Source organism: Mobula birostris, chromosome 11 (genome assembly GCF_030028105.1).
Source record: "Mobula birostris isolate sMobBir1 chromosome 11, sMobBir1.hap1, whole genome shotgun sequence".
In the NCBI taxonomy this organism is placed as follows: domain Eukaryota; kingdom Metazoa; phylum Chordata; class Chondrichthyes; order Myliobatiformes; family Myliobatidae; genus Mobula; species Mobula birostris.
The window spans coordinates 115,816,931-115,843,752 of NC_092380.1; the positions used below are offsets into that span (position 1 = coordinate 115,816,931).

The 26,822-nt window shown below is 46.1% G+C and overlaps 1 protein-coding gene across 1 annotated transcript in view; it reads left to right on the forward strand.

The window, feature by feature from the left end:
* The window catches only part of irf7 (interferon regulatory factor 7), a 118,176-nt gene extending 91,719 nt beyond the window's left edge, over window positions 1-26,457 (forward strand). Inside the window, exons 6-9 of the mRNA XM_072271389.1 lie at window positions 2,127-2,252; window positions 10,525-10,893; window positions 20,237-20,349; window positions 22,700-26,457. Of these exons, the coding sequence (XP_072127490.1) occupies window positions 2,127-2,252; window positions 10,525-10,893; window positions 20,237-20,349; window positions 22,700-22,861 (770 nt within the window). The 3' untranslated portion in view covers window positions 22,862-26,457. The remainder of the gene's footprint in view (window positions 1-2,126; window positions 2,253-10,524; window positions 10,894-20,236; window positions 20,350-22,699) is intronic.
* The last annotated feature ends 365 nt before the right edge of the window (window positions 26,458-26,822 follow it).

A 26,822-nucleotide genomic window follows, 5' to 3' on the forward strand; every position in this document is an offset into this window, starting at 1 on the left:
ATGTATGAGGAGCATTTGATGGCTCTGGGCCTGTACTCACTAGAGTTTAGAAGAATGTGGGGGGGGGGGGAGAGATCTCACTAAAATTTATCGAATATCAAAAGGTCTAGATAGAGTGGTTATGGAGAGGATGTTTCCTATATTGGGTCAGTCTTGGAAAAGAGGGCACAGCCTCAGAATAGAGAGAATCCACTTAGAACAGAAATGAGGAATTTCTTTAGCCAGATGGTCATGAATTTGTGGAATTCATTGCCATGGACAGCTGTAGACACCTAGTCATTGGGTATTTTTAAAGTGGAGGTTGACAGGTTCTTGATTAGTAAGGGCAAAGGTGATGGGGGAGAAGGCAGGAAAATGAAGTGGAAAGGGATAATAAATCAGCCATGATGGAATGGCAGAGCAATTCTGCTCCTCTGCCTTGTGGCCTCATGGACTAACAGAATGTTTGAGGAACTCAGCAGGTCAGGCAGCATCTATGGAGGGGTGTAAAGAGCTAACGTTTTGGGCCGAGAATCTTTGTTAGGACTGAAGACCCACATTGTGTCTCTCACGTTTAATTGGAAAGATAACCAAAAGGTAAAGGTGGTGGGCAAGATCAGCACTAGGTCGTGGGCCGAAGGGCCTGTACTGTGCTTGACTCTTCTGTCAGTCAGCGGTTGGGACTGGAGAGTTGTCATTCAGATCAGAGACCTGCAACCAAGGCCACGTGACACGGGTCGCTGCTGGGTCCTCTGGTCACCTCTGGTCAACCAAGGCCATGTGACACGGGTTGCTGCTGGGTCCTCTGGTCACCTAAAGAATACTAGTGATTGGATGACAACATTGTTAATCTTGTTGGTAAGTTTCTGCGGAGGATCAGAGGCTGAGGGGAGACTTGACAGAGGTTTATAAGATTATGAGAGTTGACAGACAGTATCCTTTTCCCAGGGTTGAAATGTCTAAACAGAGGTCATGCATTTAAGATGAGGGGGTAATTTCAATGGAGATGTGAGTGGCGAGATTTTTTACACAGAGTGGTGGGTGCCTGGAATGCACTGCCTGGGGTGGTGGTAGAGCAGATAGAGACTTTTTAGAGACCTTTAGATTGGTAGATGAATGTGAGGAAAATGAAAGGATCTGGACATTGTGTAGGCAGAAGAGATTAGTTCAGTTGGCCATTTGATTACTAATTTAATTGGTTTGGCACAACATTGTGGGCCGAAGGACCTGTCCTGGGCTGTAATATTCTATGATCTAAGTTTGCAGGTGACATACGTGGTGTACTGGACAGTGAAGAGGGTTGTCTGAGATTACAACAGGATCTGGCTCAGCTGGGAAAGCGGGCAAGGGGATGGCAATGGAATGTGATACATTTCAGTCAGTTAAATGTACACGTGAACAGCAGGGCTCTGGGGAGTGTTGTAGAACAGGTAGATAAATATATTTTAATTAATATATATTGTATTTTAATATGTTCAATAATGTTTTATTATCTTTGGTTGTATATACGTACAATCAGATAACAAATAGCTTGAACGTGAAAATAGTTCCCTGAATGTAGTGATACAGGCAGACAGGGCAGGGAAGCTGTTTTGGCGTCCTGACCTTCAGTAGTCAAGCAGAATGGTTGGGGTCAGCTGCTGGTGGCAGCACACAGAGACCCTCCAGCTGGGATGGGAGGGGCTGTCGTTTCCTGCCCGCTCACAGGGAGGGAAGATCATCCCCTGCTAGGATGGGAGCAGGAGGGGTGCTTGTCACCTCCTGCCAGGGTGAGGGAGGGGGTATTGTCTCCTGGTGGAGTGGTTTTAGTTGGGGGGGGGTAGATGTGGCTGGCTGGAATGGTGTTGGGGGGTGGATTATAGCCAGCCCGAGCAGGGAGGAGCTGGGAGGGTGTGGCATTGTGGGTGGCCAGGGCAGGGTTGGATGTCGCGGCTGGGTTCATTGGCGGGCAGGGTGGCGGCTGAAATTTGCGGGCAGGAGTTGGGGGGGGGGGGGGGAGCTTGCCAGAGCGGGATGGGGTGATGCTGTCGGTGGCTGAGGTAGGGTTGGATGTGGGTGGTGGGGTTGTAGCTGGATGTTTTGGGCAGAAGTGAGATAGTGTCACCATCTGGAACACACACAGCTGACGTTTGTCTTTTTCATTCCAGAGCAGCAATGGGAGCCGGTGCCAAACCTTAGCCAGAACGGACCCCTGCAGGTTCCTGCTCCAGTTGGCAGGCAGCCCCCCAGCCAAGGAGCACCCTCTGGGGCAGAGGGCCATCTGTCTTCTCAGCGTACGTAGAACTCGTCACCGTGCCGACTAAAGTGAACCATCAGCCCTGATGGAGTTGTAATGTTACACAGCACAGAAACAGGTCCTTCGGCTCAGCTAGTCCGAGTGGCCAGACACCTGGTCACATTTGACCCATATCCCACTATACGTGGGGTGTCACGGTGGCGTGGCAGCTAGTGTGATGCTATTACAGCTGGAGGAGTAGGAGTTCAGAGTTCAATTCCGGTGCCCTCTGTAAGCAAGTCTGTAAGTTTGTTCCTGTGTGTGTGCGCGCGCGCATCTGCTTTCCTCCCAACATACCAATTGGAAGGATAATTGGTGATTTAAATGTCCTGCGATTGAGCCAAGATTAAATAGGTGGGTTGCTGGTCGAGTCGGAGGGGCCTGATCTACACTGTACCTCAAAATAAATAAAGTTACAGGCCCTTCGGCCCAACTCAATCATGCCAACCAATTTACCTAACAATTAGCCCCATTCAGAGCCCTTTGGCCCATCTAGTCCATGCTGAAAACTATTTAAACTGTCTTCTCACGTGGATCTGCACCAGGACCATAGACCTCCATACTCCTACCATCCATGTACCTATCCAACTCCTCTTGCATGCACCACTTGTGCTGGCTGGCAGTGCATTCCACACTCTCAGGACGCTCTGAGTGAAGAAGTTTCCCCTCATGTTCCCTTAAACTTATCATCTTTCCCCTTTAACCCATGACCTCTGGTTGTAGTCCCACCCAATCTCAGTGGAAAAAGCCTGCTTGCATTTACCCTATCTATACCCATCATAATGTTGTACACCTCTATCAAATATCACCTCAATCTTCTGCATTCTAAAGAACAGAGTCCTAGCCTATTCAATCTGTCCTTGTAACTCAGGTCCTCCACACCAGCAACACCCTTGTAAATTTTCTCTGCACTCTTTCAAGCTTGTTTACATCTTCCTGTAGGTAGGTGACCAAAACTGCACACAATACTCCAAATTGGACCTCAGCAACATCTTATACAACTTCAGCATAACATCCCATCTCCTGTACTCAATGCATTCATTTATGAAGTCCAGGTGCCCAGACTTTCTTTATGACCCTATCTATACGTGACACCACTTACAGTGAATTATGCACCCGTATTCCTTGATCCCTTTGTTCTTTCACACTCCTCAGTATAAGATCTACCCTGGCTGGTACTACCAAAGTGCCACACCTTGCACTTGTCTGCATTAAATTCCATCTGCCATTTTCCGCTAAGTATGTTTTAAATATCTCTGCAATGGCCCTGGCAATTTCTGCACTTGTCTTCCATAGGGTCCGAGGGAATACTTTGTCAGGCCCTGGGGATTTGTCCACCCTGTTTTAACTCGGGGGTAGCAAACAGCACCTCCTCTGTAATCTCTGCAGGGTCCATGAAGTTGCTGCCGCTTTGTCTCACTTCTGTTGACTCTGTGTCCTTCTCCTGAGCAAATACAGATGCAGGGAATTCATTTAAGATCTCCCCCATCTCTTTTGGCCCCACTCATGTATTGCCATTCTGGTCTTCTGGAGGAGCAAATATGTCCCTTGCTTTCTTTTTGACCTTCAGATATTTGTAGCATATCTGAGGATTCTCCTTCACCTTGTTTGTTAAAGCAATTTCATGCCTCCTTTTAGCCCTCCTGATTTCTTTCTTAGGTGTTCTCTTGCATTTCTTGTACTCTATAAGCATCTCATTTGTTCCTACTTGCCTACACCTGCTATGCACCTCTTTTTCTCTTAACAAGGGCCTCAATATCTCTTGAAAACCAAGATTCCCGACACTTGTTGTCTTTACCTTTTATTCCTACGTCTTATAGTCTTTTTCTGACAGGCACATACAAGCTTTGTACCCTCAAAAGTTTGTTTGTTCTTGTGAATCTCCTGCTTTCCAACTACACCTTTGCCAGAAAACAGCCTGTCCCAGTCCACACTTGCCAGATCCTTTCTGATACTTTCAAAACTGACCTTTCTCTAATTTAGAATCTCAACCTGCTTTTTGTGTATTTATTTGAAACTAATGGTATTGTGATCACTAGATGAAAAGTGTTCCCCCACACAAACTTCTGTTGCAGATCCAGAATTGCACTCTGTCTCACTGGGACTTCTACCTACTGATGAAGCAATTTCCCTGAACACATCTGACAAAACTCTATTTCATCCAGTCCCTTTGCAGTATGGATAACAATTTGCTGCACATCCCGCTGAAGATTTGCTCTGTGTGTGTGTGTCCAAGTGTATTATAACTGTTATTATTGTACCTGCCTCGACCACTTCCTCTGGCAGCTCATTCCATATGTGGGCCATCCTCTGAGTGAAAGCCTTTTGCCCTCAAGTCCCCTTTAAATCTTCCCATTCTCACCTTGTGCCTCTGCTCTCTAGCTCTAGACTCCCCTACCCCGAGGAAGGGATTTTATAAACCTCTAAGGCCACCCCTCAGCCCCCTTCACTCTGGAAAACCTCTCCTTGTAACTCTAGCCCTTCAGTGGGGGGGGGTCTGCACTCTTTCCAGCCTAATGATATCCTATCCTCAGCTGGGTTACTAGGAGTACAAAGTTCAGAGTGTTTATAATCAAACTACATATATCTCACCATATACAACCCTGAGATTCATTTTCTTGTGGGCATTCACAGTAAATCCAAGAAGCACAATAGAATCAGTGAAAGACCGCACAACAGGACAGACGAACAAATGTGCAAAACACAGCAAACTGCAAGTACAAAAAGAACAAGAAAAATTAGTAATAAATAAATAAACAATAAATATGGAGAATCTGAGATGAAGAGTTGTTGAAAGTGAGTCCATAGGTTGTGGGAACAGTTCAGTGATGGGATGAGTGAAATTATCCCCTCTGGTTCAAGAGCCTGATGGTTGAGGGGTAGTGACTGCTCCTGAGGTTCCTATACCTTCTTGCCAATGGCAGAAGTGAGAAGAGAGCATGGCTTGGGTGGTGGGGATCTCTAGAGCTCAGTGGCCAGAACTGTAGACAACATTCCAAGTGTAGTCAAACTAATATTTTTGGGAACTTCACATGGTATCCCAATTCCTGCACTTACTGTCAAGGCTGAAGAAGAAACGCACTATCCTTCCACCTGGAACTATGTACCTATACCCATAGGTGCCTCAGTTCTACAACCCTCCCGAGAGCCATGCTGTTCCCCGGTTTAGCTCCCATACTTATCCAAGTTAAATTCCTTCTGGTGTTCCTCTTTTCACTTCCCACTTGATCACTATCCCATTTCTAATCTCGGACAGCCACTTTCTCTGCTGACTACACCATCACCTGCAAACTTTCCACGTCACCTACGTGCTTATTGTGATTGTTAATGTATATGAGAAACATCAGAGGGCTTGGCACTGATCCCCCATGACACGGCACTGTTTACAGATCGCCAATCTGAAAACACTTCCACCCTTGCCCTTCACTCTAACAGGAACATGTGTGTCCAAAACTCTGTGTCTCACTTTAAATACCTCCCACGTTTCCCTTCATCTTCAAAGAGCTTTTCCCAGTTGCCTTTTGTGAGGTTTTTGCATGATATCTCCAAAATTAACCACTTTAGAGTTTGAACGTGGACTGGTCTGATCTTTCTCCCCGTAGAGATACTGGAGATAGCAGGGTTGGCATCTGGACCAACAGTCTGAGGGAGGAGCTCAGCTTCTGTGGAGCGGGGTGTGGGGAGAACATTTTGTGTTGGGTTGAAACCCTTTATCGGGAGCCATCCCACCCAGGGGTGGTGGTGAAGTGTATCAGGATATGGACATCCAACATAAGACCATAAGATATAGGAGCAGAAGTAGGCCATTCGGCCCATCGAGTCTGCTCTGCCATTCAATCATGGCTGATCCAATTCTTCCAGTCATCCCCACTCCCCTGCCTTCACCCCATACCCTTTGATGCCCTGGCTAATCAAGAACCTATCTATCTCTGCCTTAAGTACACCTAATGACTTAGCCTCCACAGCTGCTCGTGGCAACAAATTCTGCAGATTTACCACCATCGGACTAAAGTAATTTTTCCGCATCTCTGTTCTAAATAGACGTCCTTCAATCCTGAAGTCGTGCCCTCTTGTCCTTGAATCCCCTACTATATATCTTTGCCATATCTAATCTTTTCAGGCCTTTAACATTTAGAATGTTTCTATGAGATCCCCCACCCCCCGTTCTCCTGACCCCCAGAGAGTACAGCGCAAGAGCTGCCAGACGTTCCCCATACGGTAACCCTTTCATTCTTGGAATCATTCTTGTGAATCTTTTCTGAATCTCTCCAATTTTGATATATCTTTTCTAAAATAAGGAACCCAAAACTGCACACAACACTCCAAGTGTGGTCTCACGAGTGCCTTATAGAGCCTCAACATCACATCCCTGCTCTTATATTCTATACCTCTAGAAATGAATGCCAACATTGCATTCACCTTCTTCACCACCGACTCAACCTGGAGGTTAACCTTTAGGGTATCCTGCACAAGGACTCCCAAGTCCCTTTGCATCTCTGCATTTGAATTCTCTCCCCATCTAAGTAATAGTTTGGCCGTTTATTTCTTCCACCAAGGTGGATGACCATACACTTTCCAACATTGTATTTCATTTGCCACTTCTTTGCCCATTCCCCTAAACTATCTTAAGTCTCCCTGCAGGCTCTCTGTTTCCTCAACTCTACCTGCTCCTCCACCTATCTTTGTATCATCAGCAAATTTAGCCACAAATCCATTAATCCCATAGCCCAGATCATTGACATACATCATAAAAAGCAGCGGTCCCAACACTGACCCCTGTGGAACTCCACTGGTAACCGGCAGCCAGCCAGAATAGGATCCCTTTATTCCCACTCTCTGTTTTCTGCCGACCAGCCAATGCACCACCCATGGTAGTAACTTCCCTGTAATTCTATGGGCTCTTATCTTGCTAAGTAGCCTCCTGTGTGGCACCTTGTCAAAGGCCTTCTGAAAATCCAAGTACACCACATCTACTGCATCTCCTTTGTCTACCCTGCTTGCAATTTCCTCAAAGAATTGCAGTAGGTTTGTCAGGCAAGATTTTCCTTTCACGAAACCATGCTGGCTTTGGCCTATCTTGTCATGTGCTTCCAGGTACTCCGTAATCTCATCCCTAGCAATCAATTCCAACAACTTCCCAACCACTGATGTCAGGCTAACAGGTTTATAGTTTCCTTTCTGCTGCCTCCCACCCTTCTTAGATAGCGGAGTGACATTTGCAATTTTCCAGTCATCTGGTACAATGGCAGAATCTATCGATTCTTGAAAGATCAATGTTAATGCCTCTGCAATCTCTCCAGCTACTTTCTTCAGAACCCGAGGGTGCATTCCATCAGGTCCAGGAGATTTATCCACCCTCAGACCATTAAGCTTCCTGAGCACCTTCTCAGTTGTAATTTTCACTGCACAAACTTCACTTCCCTGATACTCTTGAATGTCTGGTATACTGCAGATGTCTTCCACTGTGAAGACTGATGCAAAGTATGCGTTTCAGTTCCTCTGCCATCTCTGCGCCTCTCATTACAATATCTCCAGCGTCATTTTCTATTGGTCCACTGTCTACCCTCAAACTCTCTTTTACCCTTTATATACTTAAAAAAGCTTTAAGTAATTTCTTTGATATTAGTCACCAGCTTCCTTTCATAATTCATCTTTTCCTTCCTAATGACCTTCTTAGTTTCCTCCTGCAAGTTTTTTAAAAGCTTCCCAGTCCTCTGTCTTCCCACTAGCTCTGGCTTCTTTGTACGCCCTCTCTTTTGTTTTCACTTTGACTCTGACTTCACTTGTCAGCCACGGTAGTGTCCTTCTTCCATTCGAAAATGTCTTCTTATTTGGAATATATCTGTCTTCCACTTCCCTCATTTTTCACAGAAACTCCAGCCATTGCTGCTCTGCTGTCCTCTTTGCTAGTGTTTCTTTCCAGTCAACTTCGACCAGTTCCCCTCTCATGCTATTGTAATTTCCATTATTTCACTGAAATACCGACACATTGGAATTTAGCTGCTTCTTCTCAAATTTCAATGTGAACTCGATCATATTGTGATCACTGTTCCTTAAGGGTTCCTTAACCTTAAACTCTCTTTTCACCTCCAGATCATTGCACAACACCCAATCCAGCACAGCCAATCCCCTAGTGGGCTCAACTACAAGCTGTTCTAAAAAGCCATCCCTTAGACATTCCACAAATTCTCTCTCTTGAGGTCCAGTACTGACCTGGTTTTCCCAATCCACTTTCATGTTAAAATCCCCAACGATTATCATGACCTTGCCTTTCTGACATGTCTTTTCTATCTCCTGCTGTAATTTGTAATCCACATCCCGGCTGCTGTTTGGAGGCCTGTATACAACTGCCATTAGAGTCCTTTTACCCTTGCCATTTCTTAACTCAACACATAGAGACTCTACACCTTCTGATTCTATGTCATCGCTTTCTAATGATTTAATATTATTTCTTATAAACAGGGCCACACCACCCCCTCTGCCTACTAACATATCCTTCTGATACACCATATATCCTTGGACGTTCAGCTCCCAATGGCAGTCATCCTTTAGCCAAGTTTCAGAGATGGCCACAACGTCATACTGGCCAATCTGTAGCTGAATTTCAAGATCGTCCATTTCATTTCTTATGCTGTGTGCATTCAAATATAACACTTTCAGTCCAGTATCTGTTGCTTTCTGTTTTAACCACATCACACCTCTATTGCCCTGTAACTGATCCCACTGGCTGTGATTATGCCTCATCTCCTGCTTGCCCTCTCTATCACCTCTGTTGCACACTATCTTTGATTCATTTCTGTTTTCCCCTTCCTCAGCCCTATCACTCAGTTTCCAATCCCCCTGCCAAATTAGTTCAAACCCTCCTGAACAGGTCTATTAAACCTGCCTGCTTGGATATTGGATCCCTTTGGGTTCAGGTGTAACCTGTCCTTTTTGTACAGGTCGTACCTCCCCCAGAAGAGGCCCCATTATCCAGGAATCTGAAGCTCTGCCCCCTACACCAGTCTCTCAGCCACACATTAATACGCCTGATCATGCTATTCTTGCACTCACTAGCACATGGCACAGGCAGCAATCCTGAGATTACTACTCTTGAGGTTCTGCTCTTCAACTTCCTACCTAATTCCCTGAATTCTCTCTTCAGGACCTCCTCCCTTTTTCTACCTATGTCATTGGTAACAATGTGTACCAAGACTTCTGGCTGTTTACCCTCTCCCTTTAGAATACTCTGCACCCGATCCGAGACATCCCGTACCCTGGCACCTGGGAGGCAACACACCATGTGGGTATCTCTATCTGGCTGACAGAACCTCCTGTCTCTTCCCCTCACTATGGAATCCCCTATAACCAGCACATTCCTCATCATCTTCTCTCCCTCCTGCACCACGGAACCAGGCTCAGTGCCAGAGACCTGATCGCCGTAGTCATCCTCTGTCAGGTCACCCCCCCCCCCCTCCCCAACAGCATCCAAAACGAGATGATGATTACTGAGGGGGATGGCCACAGGGGTGCTCTCTACTATCTGAGCTCTTCCCATCCCGTCCCTGACAGTCACCCACTTATCTAACTCCTGCAGCCTCGGGGTGACTTAACTCCCTGTAGCTCCTCTCAATCTCCTGCTCACTCTCCCTAATAAGCTGCAGGCCATCAAGCCACAGCTCCAGATCCCCAACACGGTCTCTCAGGAGCTGCATCTTGGTGTGCCTAGTGCAGATGTGGCCATCTGGGAGACTGGAAGATTTCCAGGATTCCCACATCTGTCACCCAGAGCAAAGTACTAACCCTACAGACATGTTCTTTATTCCTCCAAAAAAAATGCAAGGAAAAAAAAAAAAATGAAGTCCACTTACCCACTTAGCTTGCTGAAGCCCTGGCAGTTACCTATTCACCAGATCACCGCGAGGACTATACGTCACCTCTGAAGCTTCTTTCCTGTAGCTGGCCAGTTTCTCAACAAAACCCACTCAGGTGTAATATGCTAACGGTCCCTGCAGGGCATCTGTTAAATAGTCTTTCCTGCTGTCCTTCGCCTGTTGATTATTATTGAGTTTCTTCATAGTGCACATTTATTTAAGTCTGATTATTGACAATTGTGCTAATTATCGATGCCTCATGGCTGTTTGCATTATTATTTTGGATATTGTTGGTTGCTATTGTGTTGTTACAGTATTGCCCTGTGTTTTTTGCTTGGCATTGAACCACAGTCAATTCTGGTCTGGTCCATTTCATGTACTGGCAATAAAGTGTTTCCTCTCTCCCTCTTGTTGCAGTCCCCAGTGACCTGGACATCACTATCTATTACAGAGGCAAGCAGGTCCTCCAGACCACCGTCACCAACAGCGTTGGCTGCCGCCTGTACTTCCAGCAGGAGGATGAGAGTTTTGCTCACTTGCAGCAGATCAAGTTCCCGGGCACGGATGACATTTCTGATTACAAGCAGAAGGACTTCACTGTCCGCCTGCTGACCAACATGGAGGGTGGTGTGCTGCTCTGGCACCGGGCTGGCGATCTGCTGGCCAAACGGCTGGGCAAATGCCAGGTCTTCTGGGCTAACGGGGACGTTGGCACCAACGATGAGTCCCAGAAACTCAACCGCGATGTGGCGACCAGGATCTTCTGCCTGAAGGATTTCATTCGGGGTGAGATGTCCACGTGTCCTGGGCCAGGCCGGGAAAGGGTCTTGGCTTCCTCAGTGTTTCTGACGGAGAGGGGAGTGGGTATCTCCGGGAGAGGAGGGAATACAACACTCATTCCCTTTCTTCTTTGGCTTGTGGCACCCCCAGCCCTGAGTATAGAGTGGTGTATCAAAATCAGGTTTATTATCACTGATATATGCTGTGAAATTTGTTGTTTGTGGCAACAGTAGAGTACAAGACTTTAAAAAAATAATCACCAATTCAATTCCAATACCCATGTCCATGGCCTCCTTTTCTGCCAAGATGACGCTGCTGTCACGTTGGAGGAGCAACACTTCATTTTCCGTCCAGGTAGCCTCCAGCGTGAACATTGATTTCTCTAACCTCTGGTAATCTTTTCCCTCCCCCTCCCCTCTTCTTCAGTTCCCGACTCTGGCCTCCATCTTGCCTCTTCTCCTTACCTACCTATCACCTCCCCCGGTCCCTCTCCTCTCTACCCTCCTATCCTATCAGATTCCTTCTTCTTCAGCCCTTTAGCTTTTCCACCTATCACCTCCCAGCTTCTTACTTCAAGCCCCTCCCCCTGCCTGACTTCACCTATCACGTTCTAGCTTGTCCGCCTTCTCCTTCCTCCATGACCTTATTCTGGCCTCTTCCCCCTTCCTTTCCCACCCTGACGAAGGGTCTCGGCTCGAGATGTTTATTTCCCTCCACAGACGCTGCCCGACCTGCTGAGTTCCTCCAGCATTTTGTATGTGTTGGTCTGGATTTCCAGCGTCTGCAGAATCTCTCGTGTTTATAAAAAGTACTGCAAGTTACAGTATGAGAGTGAAATAGTGAGGTGGTCATGGGCTCAGAGATCGGATGGCGGAGGGGAAGAAGCTGTTCCTGAATCGCTGAGTGTGAGTCTCCGCACTCCTGTAACTCCTCCCTGATGCTAGTGATGAGAAGAGGGCATGTCCTGGCAGATGGGGATCCTTAGTGATGGATTCCTGCTCTTCGAGGCATCACCTTTGGTAGGTGCTGGATGCTGGCGAGGCTAGTGGCCGTGATGGAGCCAGTTGAGTTTACAACCCTCTACGGTAGGGACGTTGCTGGGAATCAATCCTGTCTGTCCGCACGTTCTCCCTGTGACCACGTGGACTTCCCTTGCATACTCCGGTTTTCCCCCCACGTCGGAAAGACATGCTCATTAAACTTCTGCGTAGATGAAAGAGAAAAGGTGTTGTTGAACATGTGTAAGAGAGGAGGATTGGAATTATTACTGTCAGACGTACAGCGATGCAGTGAAAGGCTTGTCTCGCACACAGATCAGATCATTGAGGCAGAGCAAGGGAAAATAATAACAATGCAGAATAAAGTGTAATAGTTACAGAAAGAGTGCAGGCAGGCAATAAGGTGCGGATCAGAAGAGGTGGATTGTGAGGTGGAGTCCATCTTAGCGTACCAGGGAACTGTTCAGACAGTGGGGTAGAACCTGCCCCTCAGTCGGTACGTACTTTCTGCTGATAGGACAGGGGAGGAGAGGGAATGTTCGGGGTGGGTGGGGTCTTTGATTATGCTGGCTGTTTGAATGGGACTGTGCTGCAGACCTGATGGGCCAAATGGCCTCTCTTCACATTGACATCAGTGAGAGAGACAGGGGATGGTGTGGTTCACTGACTGATATGCACTGGGATGTAGGAGGTGGGTGGCACCAGTCTAGGCCACGTACCCTTGGTTTATCCAGGAGTTCCTCCCTCTTGCACCCTGGGTACGCTAGGTTGTGGCACAGTCAGGTCACCTGTCAAAAGCTGGAGACACCCCCCTCCCCCCCCCCAACCCTCCCTACTGGTTGGCTGTGACAATCCTCAGCTGCTCCCACCACCCTGAACAAAAATAAACCCCAGCACCCCCAACACAGCTGGCCAGAATCCTCCGAGTTGAACCAGCCCTTCATGTTGTCCCCAGGTGTGGTAAGTGAAATACAATGTTGAAAAATGCATGGTCGTGCACTGGTAGTAGAAGTAAAATGTGCAGACTATTTTCTGAACAGGGAGGAAATCCAAAAATCTGAGATGCAAAGGGACTTGGGAGTCCTTGTGCAGAACACCCTAAAGGTTAACTTGCAGGTCGAGTCGGTGGTGAGGAAGGCAAATGCAATGTTAGCATTCATTTCAAGAGGTCTAGAATACAAGAGCAGGGATGTGATACTGAGGGTTTATAAGGCACTGGTGAGGCCTCACCTTGAGTATTGTGATCAATTTTGGGTTCCTCATCTGAGAAAGGATGTTCTGGCATTGGAGAGGGTCCAGAGGAAGTTCACAAGGATAATTCCAGGAATGAAAGGGTTATCATACGAGGAACATTTAATGGTTCTGGGTCTATACTCACTAGAATTTAGAAGGATGAGGGGAGAATCTCATTGAAGCCTTTCGAATGTTGAAAGGCCGAGACAGAGTAGATGTGGAAAGGATGTTTCCCATGGTGGGGGAGTCTAGGACAAGAGGGCACAGCTTCAGGATAGAGGGGTATCCATTTACAACAGAGATGCGGAGAAATTTCTTTAGCCAGAGGGTGGTGAATCTGTGGAATTTGTTGCCACGGGCAGCAGTGGAGGCCAGGTTGTTGGATGTATTTAAGTCAGAGATTGCTAGGTTATTGATTAAACATAGCATTAAAGGATAGGGGGAGAAGGCTGGTAAAATGGGGCTGAGCAGGAGAAAAAAAAAGGATCACCGTGATTGAATGGTGGAGCAGACTCGATGGGCCAAATGGCCTAATTCTGCTCCTATGGCTTCTGGTCTTATTGAGGCTCCAAACAGTCCCAGGGATTGAGGGGACAACCTTGCAGGGATCAGACTGTTCCAAGATACGGTACATAACGTTGTTATAGGAGGTGATTTTAACTTGCCACATATTGATTGGGACTCCCATACTGTAAAAGGACTAGATGGGATTTTCTTTAGCGTGTCGCATCAGACAGTCAGCCATTCTTGTCTGGTGTGTGGTGTCAGGATTGGTCTCCTTTCGGATTAACCGGGTCACGATATGAACGTTCCTGACTCAACCCTTTTTCTTTTACAAGGCCGAGTGGCTAGCTCGACGCTGAACCTGGCACGGATGGAAAGCGTGCTCAGGGGGTAGCCCGACGTGGATCCGAACTCGGGAGCCTTCGCTCCGGAGTCTGGCGCTGATGCCATTGCGCCACCAGCCGGCCAACTAGATGGGATAGAATTTGTCAAGTGTGTTGAGGAACATTTCCTTGATCAGTCCCAGTGAGAGTATACAATACCTGATCTGCTATTAGAGAGTGAGACAGAGCAGATGACAGAAGTTCGAGTTGGGGAACACTTTGCATCCAGTGATCACAGTACCATTAGTTTCAAAATAAATCATCATCATCATCATCAGGTGCTGTGCCCAGTTTGAGCTTAGACTGCCATGGCCCACACACTCCTGTTTCGGGTCAAGTGGATCAATTCATTGGTATTCATTTCCAGTTCTCTGGCTGCTGTCTCCATCATTTGTCTTTGTCTTCCTCTTGCTTTCTTCCCTTCAGTCTTTCCCATCATTACTGAGCATTCTAACTCCTCTTTCCTAATCACATGTCCAATGAAGTTACGTTGCCTTTTCATGATCTCATACATTATTTCTCTTTTTGTGTTTGTTCTGTTCATGACATCCTCGTTAGATACTCGTTTCGTCCATGATATTCTTTGCATCCTCCTCAAAAACCACATCTCTGCTGCTACAATTCGATTCCTTATGTTACTAGATATTGTCCAACATTCTGAACCATATAACATAACTGGATAAACATAACATTTCAGTGCTCTGAGGCAGGTTGTCATGCCTAGTTTAGTATTGGTCAGTATACTCTTCATTCTCATAAAGTTGTCTTTTGCCATCCCTATTCTTCTTTTGATGTCCAAGTCACACCTGCCATCTGATGTCACCCAGCTTCCTAAGTAGCAAAAGTTCTGTACTTGTTTTATGTCTTCCCCATTTATTCTCAGCCTGCAGATAGGATTCTCCTTTTTGGATATCACCATACATTCTGTCTTTTTGCAATTGATAGACCCATTTTTGCACTTTCTTCAACAACTATATCAATTAAGTTTTGTAGTTCTTCCTCCGTACTTGCAATTAGCACAGTGTCATCCACATATCTAAAATTATTGATGTTTTCATCGCCAACTTTGATTCCCAAAATGTCTCTTATTTTTTGTAATATTGTTTCACTGTACACATTAAATAAATCAGGGGAGAAAACACACCCTTGTCTAATGCTTCTCTTGATTTTCGTAAACTGACTCACTTCTCCATCTATTCTTACAGCAGCAGTTTGTTCCCAGTACAGATTTCTGATTAGGTGGAGGTCTTTCAAATCTAGATCTAGAGTTTTCTGTAATATTTCAAATAGCTTATTGTGCTTCACTTTATCAAATGCTTTTGTATAGTCGATAAAACAAACAAATCTCTTTGCACTTGAATAGCTCATTCTGATAGTATCCTTAACATCGATATTGCATTTCTTGTACCTTTGTCTTTCACAAAACCACATTGTTCTTTACGTATTTCAGCTTGTATCTTACTTTTAGCTCTTGTCAGCAACATTCTTTGATATGACTCATTAAACTTACGGTCCTATGTAATTCACATTCTATTGCTCCAGGTTCCTTAGGAAGAGTGATAAATACCGTTTTTTTTCATCTCTTCTGGTATTATTCCAGTCTCATAAATGTCATTAATTAAATCAGTAAGTTTTTCAATTCCATAATCTTCAAGGGCGATAATTTGTTCTATTACTAATTCATCAGGACCTGCTGCCTTTCCTTTCTTCATCTTATTTATAGCATTACAAACTTCAGATTTTAAAATACTTGGACCTTCAATGTTCTTCTTAATTTCTGGTTTTTCACCTCGATCGTCTTCAAACAATTCCTGAATATACTCAGTCCATCTGATCATAATCTCATCTTTTTCCATGATAATGGTACTGTCCTTTGCTTTCAAACATCCACCTGCAGAACAGAGGAGCTTTTTACCAGTGATATTCTTGATTTGTTGATGTAACCTTTTTGGATCAGTAATAGGGATTCTTTCCATTTGCTCACATTCCTGGTTTAACCATTCTTCTTTGGCTTTTTGACAAAAGCTTTTAACTTTTTTATCTAAGGACTTATATTCTATAGGATTTGCTTTCTTTCATCTCCTTTCTTCCATTAGATTTTTGATTTCATCTGTTGTCCATTTATTCTTTGTGCTTTTTTCTTTTTTAAGAATCACTGAGTTTGCTGATTCTACCAAGGCAACTTTCAGAGAGTTAAACTTCATTTCTACATGATTGCTATCATCTTCAACAGATTCTATTTCTAGACTTTGAAATCTATTCCTTACTTTTTCTTAAATTTTTATCTTAAGTTTTCTTCTTTAATTAATTGCGAGTAGTCAAGGGATTGTTGAGGTTTTTGCTTCTTTAATTATTTAAGTTTTACTTTTACACGACATATTATTGGGTTATGGTCACTATTACAGTCTGCACCTGGATATGTTTTGCATTGAGTCGCTGAGTTTCTAAATCTTTGGTTTATAGTAATAAAGTCAGTTTGATTTCTGGTGTTATCACCTGGACTTCTCCAGGTCCACAAGTGTCTTGGATGGTTTTTAAAGTAGGTATTCATAATGACCTGATTATTCATCTTGCACCATTCGACCCATTTCTCACCTCTTTCATTTCTTTCCCCTAGTCCAAATTTTCCTATGGTATTTCCATCAGCACCTTGTCCTACTTTAGCATTTAGATCTCCCATGACAATAACAATATCTTGAGATTTGCATCCATTCTTTGCTTGTTCAAGCTCTTCATAGAATTTATCTATATCCTCATTTGTTCCATCTGTTGTTGGTGCATATACCTGTATAATTGTTAAATCAAATGATTGTCCTCTGAATCTAACAAGGAACACTCTTTCTGATATTGCCCAATGTCCTAAAACACTTTTTGCCATGTTTTCATCCATAAGAATTCCTATTCCATTAGTATGGGATGTTCCACAAGAATAAATCGATGTTTGATTTCTAATCTGACATGTTCCAGCACCTGTCCAACGAACTTCACTAATTCCCATGATGTTAATCTTTAGTCTTTCCATTTCATTTATCATATCTGTACTGGGACCCCTTTTCATGATATTTATAAATGACCTGGATGAGGAAGTGGAGGGATGGGTTAGTAAATTTGCTGATGACACAAAGGTTGGGGGTGTTGTGGATAGTGTGGAAGGCTGTCAGAGGTTACAGTGGGGCATCGATAAGTGGCAGATGGAGTTCAACCCAGATAATTGTGAGGTGGTTCATTTTGGAGAGTCAAATATGATGGCAGAATATAGCATTAATGATAAGACTCTTGGCAGTGTGGAGGATCAGAGGGATCTTGGGGTCCGAATCCATAGGACACTCAAAGCAGTTGTGCAGGTTGACTCTGTGGTTAAGAAGGCGTACGGTGTGCTGGCCTTCATCAATCGTGGGATTGAGTTTAGGAGCCGAGAGATAATGTTACAGCTATATAGGACCCTGGTCAGACCCCACTTGGAGTACTGTGCTCAGTTCTGGTCACCTCACTATGGGAAGGATGTGGAAACTATAGAAAGGGTGCAGAGGAGATTTACAAGGATGTTGTCTGGATTGGGGTGCATGCCTTATGAAAACAGTTTGAGTGAACTTGGCCTTTTCTCCTTGGAGTGACGGAGGATGAGAGGTGACCTGATAGAGGTGTATAAGATGATGAGAGGCATTGATCGTGTGGATGGTCAGAGGCTTTTCCCCAGGGCTGAAATGGTTACTACAAGAAGACACAGGTTTAAGGTGCTGGGAGTTAGGGCATAGTTTTGAGGTGCTTGGAAGAAGGTACAGAGGAGATGTCGGGTAAGTTTTTATGCAGAGAGTGGTGAGTGCATGGAATGGGCTGCTGGCGACGGTGGGGGAGGTGGATACGATAGGGTCTTTTAAGAGACTTTTATATAGGTACATGGAACTTAGAAAAATAGAGGGCTATGGGTAAGCCTAGTAATTTCTAAGGTAAGGACATGTTCAGCTCAACTTTGTGGGCCGAAGGGCCTGTATTGTGCTGTAGGTTTTGTATGTTTCTATGTAACTAGATCAGCAAATTTGCAGATGACTCCAAGATCGAGGAAGGCTGTAATGGCCTGCAGCAGGATCTGGACCAGCTGGGAAAATGTGCTGAAAAATGGCAGATGGAATTTAATGTAGACAAGTGCGAGGTATTGCATTTTGGTAGGATCAGTCAGGGCAGGTCTTACACAGTGAATGCTAGGGCACTGAGGGGTGCTGTAGAGGAACGGAATCTGGAAGTACCGGTTTATAATTCATTGAAAGCGACATTCCAGACAGACAGGGTCATAAAGAAAGTTTCTGTCACATTGGCCTTCATAAATCAAAGTATCGAGTACAAGAGTCGGGATGTCATATTGAAGTTGTATAAGATGTTTGTGAGGCCTAATTTTCCCTTTGTTTTACGAGGTCGAGTTGCGATCTCGACACTCAACCCGGCACGAATGGAAAGCGTACTCTCGAGCGGACCCGACTAGTTTCGAACCCGGGAACCTCCGCTCCCGGGTCCGGCACCAATGCCGTTGCGCCACCAGCCAGTCCGTGAGGCCTAATTTGAAGTATTGTGCGCGGCTTTGGTCACCTACCAAAGCCCACACAGAAAATTCACAAGGATGTTGCTGGGTCTGGAGGAGCTGAGTTATAAGGAAAGATTGACTAGGTTAGGACTTTATATCTTAGAATGAAGAAGATTGAGAGGAAATTCAGTGGAGATGTACAGAATTATGAGGGGTTAGATAGGATAAATACAAGCAGTTTTTTTTCAACAGAGGTAGGGTGGGACTACAACCAGAGCTCATGGGTTAAGGAGGAAATGTGAGAAGTTTAAGACCATAAGATATAAGAGCAAAATTAGGCCATTTGGCCCATTGAGTCTGCTCCACCATTTCATCATGTTTAATCCAATTTTCCTCTCAGCCCAGATCTCCTGCTTTTACTCTGTACCCTTCCATGTCCCGACCAATAAAGAATCAATCAACCTTTGCCTTCAATGTACATGAAGACTTGGCCTCCACTGTTGCCTGTGGCAAAGAATTTCACAGATTCACCACTCTCTGGCTAAAGATGTTCCTCCTCATCTCTGTTCCAAAATTATACCCCTGTGTTCTGAGGCTGTGTCGTCTGGTGTTAGACTCTCCCACCATAGGGAACATCCTCTCCACATCCACTCTATCCAGGCCTTTCACCATTCGATAGGTTTCAATGAGGTCACCTTTCATTCTTCTGAATTCTAGTGAATACAGGCCCAGAGTCATCAAATGCTCTTCATACAACAAGCCATTCAATCCTGAAATCATTTTCATGAACCTTCTTTGAAACCTAATCAGTTTCAGCCCATCTTTTCTAAGATAAGAGGCTCAAAATTGCTCACAATATCCAAGTGAGGCCTCACCAGTGCTTTATAAAGTCTCAACATTACATCCTTGCTTTTATATTCTAGTCCTCTTGAAATGAATGATAACATTGCATTTGGCTTCCTCTCCACAGACTCGACCTGCAAATTAACCTTTAGGGAATCCTGCACAAGGTCTCCCAAGTCCCTTTGCACCTCAGTTCTTTGTGTTTTCTGTCCATTTAGAAAATAGTCAACCCTTTCATTTCTTCTACCAAAGTGCATGATTATACATTTCCCGACATTGTATTCCATCTGCCACTTCTTTGCCTATTTTCCTAATCTAAGTCCACTTGTAGCCTCTTTACTTCCTCAAAACTACCTCCTCTCCATCTGTCTTCATATCGTCTGCAAACTCTGCAACAAAGACAAAGTGTTCTCCCAAATAAACAGCTGCCTTAGCTAACTGGAATCTGCTAGATTTAATCTTTAATCTTTAAAAATAAGCCATGATTGAATGGTGGAGAGGACTTAATGGGCTGAGTGGCCTAACTGCTCCTCTGTTTTGTGGTCTGTCGTGATGTCAGGATGTTGGTGTATGGGGTAGAGCACGGGTACTGAGCGAGGTTGTGATGTCAGGATGTTGGGCGTATGGGGACCTCGGGTACTGAGCGAGGTTGTGATATCAGGATGTTGGCGTATGGGGTAGAGCTCGGGTACTGAGCAAGGTTGTGATGTCAGGATGTTGGGCGTCAGGGTAGACCTCGGGTACTGGATGAGGTTGTGATGTACGGATGTCGGGCGTATGGTGTAGAGCTCGGGAACTGAGTGAGGTTGTGATGTCAGGATGTTGGGCGTATTGGGACCTCGGGTACTGAGTGCGGTTGCTTCTCGTTGCAGGCATAGTTCAGTTTACGGAGCATCGAGACAGGGCCCCGCCGTGTTCTATCTTCCTGTGCTTTGGCCAGCACTTTGTGGGGAGCGAGCAGAGCAAGAAACTCATTCTGGTCAAGGTAAGGATGATTTTTACCTATCCATCCATCGGCGATTCTCTGCACAAATCACCATTATAAAATTTACACAGCAAGATCCCACAGAGCAGCTGGAGAGTGATGGATTTGGGATGGAAGGAGTCTTGTGGCACGTAAGCATAGTAAGGAGCTTTAAAGGCATGAGTCAGAGTATTGAGAGCAGCTTTAGCCTCCTTATCTAAGAAAAGATGTGCTGCCATTGGAGACGGACCAGAGGGGGTTCGCAAGAATGATTCCAGGAATGAAAGAGTTAATGTGACTCTAGGCCTATACCTGCTGGAGTAGAGAGAAATGAGGGAGGTTTCACTGAGACTCCATCGAATATTGAAAGGCCTTGATAGAGTGGATAGGAGCAGAATAAGCTCATTGAGTCTGTTCCTCCATTCCATCGTGGCTGATTTATTATCCCTTTCAATCCCATTCTCCCCATAACCTTTGAAGTCCTGCATAATCAAGAACCTATCAGCCTCCACTTTTAAATGGACCCATTGACTTGGTCTCCACAGCCATCTGTGACAATGAATTCCACAGATTCTCCACCCTCAAGATGAAGAAATGGATGTACCTTATTCTGAGGCTGTGCCCTCTGCTCCTAGACTCCCCCACTCGAGGAAGCATTCACTCAATCTCGGCCCCTCAACGTTCAATAGGTTTCAGCGAGGTTTCCCTCCTCGATCTTCTGAACTCCAACAGGTACAGGCACAGAACCGTCAAACGTTCCTCTTACAACCATTTCCTCTGGCAGCTCATTCCATGTACACACCATCCTCTGGAACCGAGAACACTGCAGGTTCTTCGACCCAAAATGCTGTGCCATCCTTTTAATCTATCCTGAGATCGATCTAATCCTTCTCTCCTACACTACCTTCCATTTTTCTATCATCCACGTGCCATGCCCAAGAGTCTCTTAAATGTCCCTAATGTATCTGCCTTTGGCACTGACCAATCTGAGTATAAAAATATTTGCCATAAGACTATAAAATATGGGAACAGAATTGGGCCATTTGGCCGATCATGTCTGCTGAATGGCTGATTTATTATCCCTCTCAGCCCCATTACCTCTGATATGCCACCCATCCTTCCCTCCATGTCCCCTTGTGACGTCCTTCCCACAGGAGCGTGACTGAATCAGTACATGGTGCTCACCAAAGTCGGTCAGGTTTCTTGTCGTATAAAGAAAGGTGAGAGGTCACCTGATAGAGGTGTGCAAGATGACAAGAGGCATAGGATTTGGAAATTTTCAAGAGGGTGCAGATGAGATTTACCAGGAGACTGCCCAGATGGAATGTGGGGAGTTGCTCCTCAAACCAGTGTCTGTACTCGCCACAGTAGAGGAGACATGTTGGTATAGCAAAGTTACCCAGTTGGAATTGACTGCCCACAGGGATGTGTGGAGTTGGGGTGATTGGGGGTGTGGTGTTGGTATAGGAAAGGTACTGTCATGTACCCCGTGACGGGTTAAAGATCCAGCAGAAATGGAAAACACTTTGGAGTCCGGTATTGCTGTTAACTAATGGTATTTATTAGTAACTATGCCATACAGTAATATAGATGCAGATATATCAAACAGGTTAGCAATGATTTCATATATATATATATGAAAACCAAGCTTCTTCAAGTCTAGGGGTAAATAGATAGTCTTATGATGATGAGTAAAGTTCAGTTCAGTTCGTGGTATTGAGTTGAGTAGTGATGGAGAGGGAGAGGGAGAGATTTGAGTCTTCAGGTGAGCTGATGCCATCGATCTTCCTGTAGTCCTCCGAAGTCCTTTAGAAGTCACCGACTGTGACCACAACAAAGAGGACCATTCTTCTGTGGTGGAATTATCAACCCAGGCGAATAACTCCCCACCGGTCACGCCCTGTTCACACTGCAAGAGCCACTGATTGATCCGCCTGATCGATCCTCCAAAACCCACCTTTTCCTGGGGGCACAACAAAGCTCATTCAGTGTCCAAAACCATGTGTCTGTAGGTCTATCATCTGACCTTCTATTTATCTCATCATGCTGAATACCAACTGTCTCTCAAGTAGCTCCTCCCTTCTCTCTCTGTAAAAACTTACAAGCAGGCAACGTCCTTGTAGAAAGTATAAACAAACTGTGAGCAGTCTTCACCTCTCTCTCTTTCATTCTCTCTCTTTTTAATAAGGTGTCTGTGTTCCACAACTCTCTCTCTTGCTTTTAAAAGCACAGTTCATAGGGGTAATTCAGGATCCAGTAGGAATTGAGTGCCCACAGGGATGTGTGGAGTTGGGGTGACAGGGTTGGGGGTGTTGAGTGTGGGAGGATAACGGTGTCTGATCTTCCCTTTCGGCTGTTGTTGAACTGACAGGTGATCCCCAAAGCTTGTGAGTTCCTCACTGAGATTGCCCACCAAGGTGGCGCATCGTCGCTGAACAGCGAGAATGTCAGCCTGCAGATCTCCAACACAGCATCAGGGGACAGCCTGTACGCCCTTCTCCAGGAGATTGAAGATATGGAGGTGGACCTGTAATCAGGTTTGGAACCTGAGCCTGGGGCCACCATTTTGTTACTGGTTCAGTGCTGGCCACTGCTCTCCGCCAGACTTCTTTCATTCTTGGGCAGGCGGGCAGGCCGAGATGTGAGGTTGCTCTGCCTGATCTATGTTCTGGAGGGTCAGCTCCTGCCCCTCCCCAGTCCCCTGGGCAGGCGGGCAGGTGTGTGAGGGAGCTCTGCGTCCTGCAGAACCTCTGGATCTGCCCCACAGCTCCCTAGGGACCCTTGCAACTCTCAGGCAGTCGGCCTGCGCACAGTCCCCCTCGCACTGCAGCAGTACTGTTCTCTGGCTAGCTGTGCAGTGCATTCCGATGGTAAAAAGGGCAGTCTCCATCCTGGCTTTGACCTGAGCTTGCCCAGCTGTGTGTCCTTGGTGACGGCGGTGCAGACATTTTGCGGGAGAGGGGATGGGGGCTGAGAACAGCTCCGTCTCACGTCTGTCTCTCCCGTGGCTGCTCTGGGCAAGAGCTGGAGCCTGGTGAGAGTTGGCTGTCTACTGACACCTGCAGAGATGGAAGTGGACATCTCCGTTCCCATTCCGCCACTTTTGTTACTCAAAACATTTATTAAAATCCAGGAAGCAAAGTTGCCAGCGTCTCTCTAATTCAACCATCTGGTCTAAGGCTCTGAGCCTGCCTCTGTGAGTCAGAGGGGAAGGGGGGAGAAGGGCACACTATGGTGATAAGGGGTTTGTTAGACGAGCGGACAAGAGGTTCTGTGGGCGAGAACAGGATTCCCAGATGGTATGTTGTCTCCTGGGTGTCAGGGCCCGGGACATCTCGGACCGAGTCCTCATAATTTTCAAATGGGAGGGTGAACAGCCGAGGCTGTGGTCCATGTAGGTACCAAAGACATGGGTAGGAAGAGTGACGAGGTTCTGCTTAGGAGCTAGGTGCTAAATTGAAGGGCAGGACCTCCAGGGTTGTGATCTCAGGATTGCTGCACATGCCATGTGCTGGTGAGGCCAGAACTAGGAAGATTATACAGTTTAATAGGACTCTGGGGAGTTGGTGTAGGAGGGAGGGCATAAGATTTTTGGATCATTGGGCTCTCTTGCAGGGAAGGTGGGACCTGTACAGAAGGGATGGTTTACCCCTGAACTGGGAGAGGACTGATAGCCTAGTGGGAAGGTTTTGTAATGGTGCATGGTGGGGTTTAAACTAGAGTTGCAGGGGGATGGGAACCAGAGTGCCAGAACGGATAGTGGGGAGGTTTTGTAATGGTGCATGGTGGGGTTTAAACTAGAGTTGCAGGGGGATGGGAACCAGAGTGCCAGAACGGATAGTGGGGAGGTTTTGTAATGGTGCATGGTGGGGTTTAAACTAGAGTTGCAGGGGGATGGGAACCAGAGTGCCAGAACGGATAGTGGGGAGGTTTTGTAATGGTGCATGGTGGGGTTTAAACTAGAGTTGCAGGGGGATGGGAACCAGAGTGCCAGAACGGATAGTGGGGAGGTTTTGTAATGGTGCATGGTGGGGTTTAAACTAGAGTTGCAGGGGGATGGGAACCAGAGTGCCAGAACGGATAGTGGGCAGGTTTTGTAATGGTGCATGGTGGGGTTTAAACTAGAGTTGCAGGGGGATGGGAACCAGAGTGCCAGAACGGATAGTGGGGAGGTTTTGTAATGGTGCATGGTGGGGTTTAAACTAGAGTTGCAGGGGGATGGGAACCAGAGTGCCAGAACGGATAGTGGGCAGGTTTTGTAATGGTGCATGGTGGGGTTTAAACTAGAGTTGCAGGGGGATGGGAACCAGAGTGCCAGAACGGATAGTGGGGAGGTTTTGTAATGGTGCATGGTGGGGTTTAAACTAGAGTTGCAGGGGGATGGGAACCAGAGTGCCAGAACGGATAGTGGGGAGGTTTTGTAATGGTGCATGGTGGGGTTTAAACTAGAGTTGCAGGGGGATGGGAACCAGAGTGCCAGAACGGATAGTGGGGAGGTTTTGTAATGGTGCATGGTGGGGTTTAAACTAGAGTTGCAGGGGGATGGGAACCAGAGTGCCAGAACGGATAGTGGGGAGGTTTTGTAATGGTGCATGGTGGGGTTTAAACTAGAGTTGCAGGGGGATGGGAACCAGAGTGCCAGAACGGATAGTGGGCAGGTTTTGTAATGGTGCATGGTGGGGTTTAAACTAGAGTTGCAGGGGGATGGGAACCAGAGTGCCAGAACGGATAGTGGGGAGGTTTTGTAATGGTGCATGGTGGGGTTTAAACTAGAGTTGCAGGGGGATGGGAACCAGAGTGCCAGAACGGATAGTGGGGAGGTTTTGTAATGGTGCATGGTGGGGTTTAAACTAGAGTTGCAGGGGGATGGGAACCAGAGTGCCAGAACGGATAGTGGGGAGGTTTTGTAATGGTGCATGGTGGGGTTTAAACTAGAGTTGCAGGGGGATGGGAACCAGAGTGCCAGAACGGATAGTGGGGAGGTTTTGTAATGGTGCATGGTGGGGTTTAAACTAGAGTTGCAGGGGGATGGGAACCAGAGTGCCAGAACGGATAGTGGGCAGGTTTTGTAATGGTGCATGGTGGGGTTTAAACTAGAGTTGCAGGGGGATGGGAACCAGAGTGCCAGAACGGATAGTGGGGAGGTTTTGTAATGGTGCATGGTGGGGTTTAAACTAGAGTTGCAGGGGGATGGGAACCAGAGTGCCAGAACGGATAGTGGGGAGGTTGAGAAGACAGATTTCGTAGGGCTGCAGACAAAGGCAGGAATCAAACAGTGAAGTATGGTGCGACCAGTGTCCTGAGCTGTGCGTATTTCAATTTGAGGAGTATTTTAGGAAGGGCGGATGAGCTGGGGGCATGGATTGACATCTGGAATTATGACATTGTAGCTATTAGTAAGACTTGGTTGCAGGAGGGGCCGGACTGGCAGCTCAATATTCCATAGGATCCATAGTTTTAGACGTGACAGAGCAGGAGGGATTAAAGGAGAAGGGGTAGTGTTACTAGTCAGGGAAAATGTCACGGCAGTGCTCCATCAGGACAGACTGGAGAACACGACTAGTGAGGCATTTTGGGTGGACCTGAGAAAGAAGAATGATATGACCACGTTAATGGGCTACATTACAGACCACCCAACAGTCCTAGGGGTTTAGAACAACAAATTTGTAGAGAGTTCGCAGACTGTTGCAAGAAACATAAGGTTGTTATGGTAGGTGATTTTTAACTTTTCACGTACTGGCTGGGAATCTCGTACTGTATGTAATGCCCTGGTAAAGGGTTCACTGCTAACAGTGTTTAGATTATTGTTAGAGATGAGGGCCGCTTTAGAATGTGGGCCATCCCATCAGGAGAGAAGGCTGGGGGAGCGGGGTTTTTTTTGCCAAACACCGGTGGGATTTTTGATCTTTGTTCGGCAAGAGATGAGAGAACCGGTGGTAGGGTTCGATCCGGAGGGGACCGTGATTCAATGGAGCCAAGGTGCGGGAGTCCGCTGGGGACCAGTGAATATGACTTTTGGAAGATTTAAGGTCCAACCCCTGCAGATTTGACCATTTAATTATAATGTCCTTCTTGTTTTTTTTCTTTTCTCTATTTGGTTGTTAATATTCATAAATATATTTCCTTTAATTATGTGTGGCGTGCAGTCTGTTATTTCCTGCGACTAGCTGTAACAGGGCAGCAAATCACACAGCAGTCACACAAACCGGGATATGCCATTCTCACGGGTTTGGTGGGACTGGTACGTACACCCTAAACATACGAGGCTGGTGAAAGGTGTGTTTCTCGGCGTTGAGTTGGGAGACTGCCAGCAAGGGCTAACGAGTCATTTCCTGAGACAGCTTGGAAGAAAAGGAGTTTCATGTAAAAGGACTAGATGGAATAGAGTTTGTCAAAAGTGTTCAGGAAAGTTTCCTTCATCAGTATGTGGAAGTCCTACTGAGAGAGCATGCAATGCTGGATCTGCTGTGTGGGAATGAGACAGGGCAGATATC